This window comes from Camellia sinensis, chromosome 13, assembly GCF_055761805.1.
Source record: "Camellia sinensis isolate YWXY chromosome 13, ASM5576180v1, whole genome shotgun sequence".
Lineage (NCBI taxonomy): Eukaryota > Viridiplantae > Streptophyta > Magnoliopsida > Ericales > Theaceae > Camellia > Camellia sinensis.
In genome coordinates, this window is record NC_138973.1 from 44,135,585 (window position 1) to 44,143,404 (window position 7,820).

Sequence of the window (7,820 nt, forward strand, 5' to 3'; positions counted from 1 at the left end):
ATAATCAACCTGCGATCAGCCATCACTCATTTGTCTTTTTCTTTTTCCACACTTTGAATTTGGATGTGAGGTTACAACCATTGGAAAGCTTATTTTTGGGGCTTCAATTTGGACACAAAAACGACCTAAAACGGAGTCTGGATGGGAAAGTTATACCTGTTCAAAGTTTTGAAATCTATGCTGGAAGCAGGTACGCTCGAGCGGATGTCGCGAGTTCAGCAGCTTAAAAACGGGATTTTTAGATCATTTCTCATATTTTCTTTTCCCCTCCTCTTTCCTCTCATTCTAGGTCTGAAACCTTAGCCCCCAAAACCTTGATTTCCTCCACTTTTATCAACAATCCACCATGGTTCTTGCATTAAGGATGGAGAACAAGAGAAGATCAACATTTTCAACTGATTGGAACTCGGATTTGCGAAGGATTCTCGTCAAAGCTTCGTTCTTTTGCTTGATTCTTGAGGTAGGGGTTCTAGTTCTTCTTCAATACTTCCATAAATAGATAAATCTGTGGTGTTTTGATTATATACATGTAAAACCCACATTTTTGAGCATATAGTGTACATTATGAGAATTGGGTGTTTAGAGTTTAAGAGCTTGGAAGTTCAATTGATGGGTTAAAATGATGGATTATAAACCCTAGGTGTATAATCAATGGGAAAGTTGGAATGAGAAGTAATGGGTTAAGAAGTTTAAAATTTTTCTTGAAATTTCTAGGTTTTCTAGAAACCCTAGGTTGATTCATAATGATAATCAATGATTCGGCCCAAATTGAAAGTAGAATCATGAAATCGGAAGGTTGAATTATATGTGTTCAAGTTTAATTGGAATTTGGTTATATTTGAAAATTATGTTTAAAATTTGCGAATGAACTTTGTTGTGAGCATTGTAAATCATGTTATAATGAGAAAGAAAATTGGGGAAATGATTTATTAATGATGTGGATAACATAAACTTGATTATGGAATGTTGAAATGGGGTTTAAGAATTCCTCTTGAATTATATTTAATGGTGTTGAGTTGAATCATGTTGATTTTGGTTTTTGTGATTTAAAATGTAGAGTTTCCAAAATGGGTTTAATCTTAAATCATTTTATTAAATACCTAGTGGGCTTGTTTAGTCATTCAACTCAAGAGGATGATTTATTGGGATTTCTTTATGGGGATGCAAAATGTTTTGCTCCGTTTCGCGTGCTTAACCCTCTAGTATTTTTGAAATAGGTGTTTGATGTTCCTAAGATGCCTGTAAAGTCATTCGAAGTAAAATGAAGCAGGAACTGAATTAAGAAAGAAAAAGAACTAATGACTGAGTTATGTATGTGCACAGGGCACACTCCAGGAGGGTCAAGCACTCCGTTGTAGCACTGTGAGTAGTAGTACGGTAGTCGTACGTTCAATTATCGTTAATGATTCTTATTGTTAACATTATGTTCCTTGCATGTAATGATGTTAACAGTATGTTGATTGGAAAATCTAAGGGCATTATTGCGCAGTACATTTTATTTACTGTTGATAAAGAATACTAACGTTATTTGCAAGATAGCTATAGTGATTCATGACAAACCAAGGGAACGTATAAGCACTATGGAACCATGGTATTCACGTATCTCTGATATTATTCAATCTGTACAACATGCTTACCTTCTGTTAATAATTATCAGGAATGTCCTGTTAGACTTAAGTTAACTATGTTAATTCATGTGAATGATGTAACGGTTACCATGAGTACTCTGTTAATTACAAGTCAACTATGTTAACACATACGAACGATCAAACAAAGGTGTATGCTTCTATGTGCTACTGATTAATAGATCAAGTGAACTACGCCGTTTCTTAAGGAATAAAGAGAAATTATATTTACTCTTGAAGAACGGATTTTGAGTAAATATGAGACAGTTATAGGTTGTCAAGGGTAGACACCTTCGAAAAATTGGAATAATTGGAAAGCTATGAAACCACGACATAAGGGCAAAAGTTTAACATTTTTATATAACCCTCATGAGAATGTGAATTATTCTATCTTTGTTAAGTGTACGATAATAACATGATATGACAAGAAACGCCCTATTTTCTAACATGTTACATTTTGAATCACTGAATGATTGTTCATTTATATAAAGGTATTCAAGGCATCCTTAGCACAAGGCCCTTACCCGGGGGTAATAATACCGTGGTTCACGTATGTTACAAATTCAAGGATGTTACAAGTTCTTAGTACCGAGGAATTCCTTTATGAAACTAACAAGAATGCTATATATTGACTTGTTAGCGCTATTGAAGTGACAAGTATAATTAAGTATGAATTCTGATTTTTGTATATGATTCAAGCATAATGCATATGTATGAAATTGTTTCCGTTTATAACATGACATGATATGTATGGTTGGTCTGTAAAACCAGTTAATTACTGGTATGGAACAAAGTGCTCCTTGGAAGTAAGTGCTACATTGTGAGCCACCTCTAGCGTCCATGTGAGACACCTCTTGAGTCCATACATATATGAACTAGGCTTAAAGCCAATCTGGGCCTATGGCCATTCTGTATGATCTATTAGGCCAGAGGCCATTCTGTATTTCTAGTATGGAACAAAGTGCTGCAAGGCGAGCCACCTCTTGAGTCCATACATATGTGAAAGTTATGAGGCTGAAAGCCATTCTGTGAAAGTTATGAGGCTAAAAGCCATTCTGTTGTGAAAGTTATGAGGCCTATGGCCATTCCGTATTAGTTGTTATGATATGAAACAAAGTGCTACACAGAACTACGTGCTACGATGGGAGTCACCTCTAGAATCCGTGTGAGACACCTCTTGAATTCATACGAATATGTTCAAGAGCTATATGCCAACATGTTTAAGAGCTTCATGCCATAAGTTCAAGGGCTATAGGCCAACATGTTTAAAAGTTTAATGCTACTATATTCAAGGGCTTTATGCCACTCTGTTCAAAGGCTTCAAGCCGTTATGTTTCAAGACATTATGTTGCAAGACTGGGCCTAAGGCCATTATGAAATTAGTACAGAATCAATTAACCTTATGCCCTCTTAGTTATGTATGCATTGAAATGTGTTATAATTCACATTGAGTATTGAATTGTTATGTACTATTATTCACTGAGCTTCGCTCACTTTGTGTTATGTCCGTTCTGTAGGTAATCGCTTTAGGAGTCCGTCCTAACCCTTAAAGCTCACCCTTCAATTGTCAACCTCAGTATGCCCAGGCTCCCAGACCAAGCCCATGCATTTATGTGGAGTGATGTATTTATGTGGAGTGTTGTAAAGATTTTGGCTTGCACTTTAATTATTTACCTAAGGTTAAAATGTATATATATGACCCCTTTCTTTACCAATGTTTGGTTATATGCTCCATTATGTGTTTGGGTATGTATATAGATAAATGAATCTCACGTATGTGATCCTGGCATGTTAGTTTTAGCTCAATGGATGTTATTCTATGTTACTTTGTAATATTAAATGCTTCCGTTCAGGCCCCATATATTATGTATATCAGGTTAAGTGTCCGTTTCTGCATAGGTCATGCCCAAACTTTTAGGGGCGAGTTTGGGGGTATGACAATCATCTGGTGGGACTTTATCTTCTGAATCTTCTGGAGCATTAACACTTCCCATTAAATTGGAGACTGCACCAGCACAGGTCACTATATATTGATTAATGGGTGAACGGATTTTGATCTCCATTTTATCTACAAGGCGAACCCTAAAATGTTTGAAAATTTTTGTCAACAGTGCCCCAAACAGTAATGAACGGCCCGTGAATTGAGCTTGATTTGCAAACATCATTTCTTTCATAATTGTGTAACACACATCTAACTTATGGCCAACTTCAAAACAGTATAATAAATAGGCATTAAAATATGGGACCGCATCATGATGTCCTTTTTTTGGAGTGACATTTTCTACAATCCACCGGTGGAGAATTCGAAGATAAGGTTTTAAATGTCTTGCTTGTAAACTAGTCCCAGTAAATCTGTTCTGACAAATAGTAGTATATACATCAGTAGCATTACCAATAATATTAGCTAACTCAGCCTCACTCTGAAAATGGATATTTTCATCACCTACCTCAACTCCAATAATGCTTGCCAAAGTAGGAATATCAAGCTGTATACCCTTTCCTTTCACATATGACAAAGAGTAAAATTTTCATCTTCTTCCTGAGTACCTCTTAGGTGAACATAAAATAGAGATACCAGCCGTGGATATACCTTTGGGAGTAAATTAATTAAATTTAGCCATTCCATTGCTTCAAGTTTACTAACTAATAGTGCATCATATTGAGGTGGCAGATTTACCGTCCTCCCTGTTACAATAGGTCGGCTGGAGAAGTTTGAAAAGGCTAGTTCATGACTTTCACTGAGAAAATCATCAATAGGATATGACTGATTTTGAGGCTGTTGTTCTTGGCGTCGTGAAGGGTTGGAACTTTCACCAACTTGTGGTCTCGCTCTTTTAGTTCTAGACATGATGTCAATATCCGTTGAATTTTAATGAATATGTGTTACATATGAAAGCTGAATTACAGTTGGCTTGGTGTTTTTTCTGGTGTTATGCTGAATATAAATATAGAATTCAAACATGAACTTAAAATGAACTTAGAATTCAAATGAATGTAGTTTTAATATTACAATGCATATTAAAATGGAAAAACATGAAAGCATTTAGTATGCATACTAATTGGTTTTGCATACTAATGGAAAATGCATACTAATAAAGTGCATACTGAAATGGAAAGCATTTTTATGCAGTGTTTTTACTTCATGTTATGCAGTAATTGGTGTATGCTTAGAATGACACATTAATTTTTATATTACAGTGTTTTAATATTAGAATGCATATTAAAGTGTTTTTACTTCATGTCATTTTTATACTGAAGTGCATACTAATTGGTGTATGCTTAATGGCACATTAATTTTTACGTCATGTCATGCAGTGTTTGTTGTTCAGAAGTGCATACTGAAACTAAAAATCATCATATGCCAGTACATGTGTTTTGTACCACAGAAGTTAATTTTTAAAATATTGAACATGAATGTAGTTTGATTAAAACATGAATTTTATGCTCTTGAGAAGGTTAAAGTTGAACTAATAAAGCATAAAGTTGAACAAATAAAGCATGCACACTGAAAGGCAAAAAAAAATAAATAAATAAATAACAAAGGGCCGGTTGACCAACCGGTTGACCCGTGCCATGTAACCTACTTTGTTTTGGGATGCTGCCTTCTTGTTCCTGCTGATGTTGGCTTTCTTGATTCAGATGGTTTGCCTTGCTGATTCTGTGGATTCACACTTATAATATAGTGAATATGCAGAGTTTGGGATCAGAATTTGGCTAAGCCGAATTTGAAGGTGGTGGTGGAGGGAATACAGTGAATGTGTTCTTATAGAGGCAATCTATGGGTTGAGGTATTCAGTGAATAAAGTGAATTTTTTGATGACAGGTTTGTATACAATCTTGAGCTGATATAGAGGGTGAATTATTGAGGTGGGTGATGAGCAAATTAATACTCAACAACCGTGGTGTGTGTAAAATGAGGCATGGTAGGTGGAATGAATTCAATGAATGGTAAGTGGTGTGTGTAAAATGAATGGTAGGTGGTTCAAACGTATGTAGTGTCTGTAGTATGCCATGAATGTAGGTGGAATGCATTTATCCACTGACTAAATGAATGGCAACATTATTAAGTATTTTTTAACTCTGTATGTTGAATGCATTTCAACTGAGGCAATAAATGAATGGCAAGATCAACATTAGTAAATGAATGGCACATCAATAAATTTGTATATGCACGAATAATGATTATGCAGTAATTTAAGACATTATTATTAAATTAAGATCAGTAATTTAAGACATTATTATTAAATTATGATTATGCAAATCAACATCAGTAATTTAAGACATTATGATTATGCACATGAACATCTGTAATTTAAGACATTATTATTAAATTATCATTTAAGACATGATTATTAAATGTGCATAAATGGATGTGGTATTATCATTTGTGGCACATCAATACTGAATTGAACACAAAATTTAAAACATGATTATTAAATTTATGTGGTATTATCATTTGTAACTGATTAAGACATGATTATTATCATTTGTAATTCTCATGAATTGAGCACAGAACAATTCTGAATAGCACATCATCACATAACTTCTGAATTACTTGGTTAATATAGTGCATCATAATGAAGATTACAAACAAGACAACCTTCCATTCCAAAACTATAAACAAAATAACATGTATTGATGTGGTGAATTTAGTGTTCACCATGAAGATGCCACATATGTTCTACTAAATCATTACGGAGGGCATAATATGCATCCTTATCTCTAATACCTAAATGACGAGACAAAAATGATAGGAAGTCATTGGTAGGAGTAAAGGAAAGTTGCACTGGTGTGTTGGTTGATGAAATTTCATAATAGAAATCAAGGTACTCCTCCCTCTCATCTTCGACAATCATATTATGTAATATAATGCAACTTTTCATTATGTTGGCAAGCATTTTCGGATCCCAAAAACGTACAACACCACCTATAATTGCGAATCGAGATTGAAGGACTCTGAATGCCCGCTCAACATCTTTCCTAGCAGACTCTTGCATCATTGCAAAATGTTGTCTCTTTGCTCCTTGGGGAGAAGAAATTGTTTGAACCAGTGTTGCCCATTGAGGGTATATACCATCAGCAAGGTAATAACCTATATCGTAACTATGTCCATTAATAGTGTAATGGACAGGGGGAGCTTTACCTTGCGCAAGATCAGAAAACAAGGATGTCCATTAATAGCACATCATTGTGTGAGCCAGGCATTCCAAAAAATGCATGCCAAATTCATAAGTCATAAGATGCTACTGCTTCAAGAATAATGGTTGACTTTTTTTGATGGCCTACATATTGACCTTGCCATGCCTTTAGACAATTTTTCCACTCCCAATGCATGCAATCTAAACTTCCCAACATACCAGGAAACCCCCGAACCTCCCCAATAGCAAGTAATCTAGCAATGTCAGTTGGTGTCGAAGATCTCAGATATTCTACTCCAAAGATTTCAATCACTAAATTACAAAATTGTTGCAAACTTTGAATTGCAGTGCTCTCCTCGATACGTATGTAATCATCAACTGCATCTGCTGCGACACCATATGACAATATTCTCATCGCTGAAGTCATTTTTTGTAGGGGAGATAATCCAACTACATGAGCTGCATCTTGTTTTTGAACAAAATATGAATTGTGTGCTTGGATTGCATTCAAAATTCGTAGATACAAAGGACGACGCATTCGAAAACGTCTCCGAAATATTGTAGGTGAATACATTGGATTTACAGCAAAATAATCTGCAAATAATCTATCATGACCCTGCCTTCTATCTCTGCATATATACCTATGGCCTACAACTGAACCACTTATTTTCTTTGAGCTATCACTTGACTTAAGAATCTGAAGCATACTACTATTATTTTGCTCATAAACCCCTAAAAGTGTGACCATATATTCATCATCAGACTCATCATCAGAGGAGGAGGAAGAAGAAGAGGATGAAAATGAAGTCAATATTATGGATTTGAAGGTATTCATTGTGCTCTGTTTTGTTTAAGCTATGATCGTATCAGTTGTGTGGAGTTGCCTGGCATATGAATAATGTGTTTATATGAGATTTTAGAAGAAAATCATTGTTAGAGGTAAACCAAAACGACATATATGTAATGGAGGGAAAAAGAAATAGGAAAAGAATTGGGAACAGAAATGGAGGGAAACCAAAAAAAAAAAAAAATTAATTGCCTTACCGGTCGACCAACC

At 35.1% G+C, this 7,820-nt stretch overlaps 1 protein-coding gene across 1 annotated transcript; it reads right to left on the reverse strand.

Annotated features, from left to right (window-relative positions):
* Positions 1-6,274: 6,274 nt before the first annotated feature.
* Positions 6,275-7,598, reverse strand: LOC114279244 (uncharacterized). Its single transcript, XM_082900456.1, has 2 exons — positions 6,983-7,598; positions 6,275-6,717 (listed from the first exon to the last, which is right to left on the reverse strand). The coding sequence occupies exons 1-2, from the start codon at positions 7,596-7,598 to the stop codon at positions 6,275-6,277; spliced, it is 1,059 nt and encodes a 352-aa protein (XP_082756582.1).
* Positions 7,599-7,820: the final 222 nt, after the last annotated feature.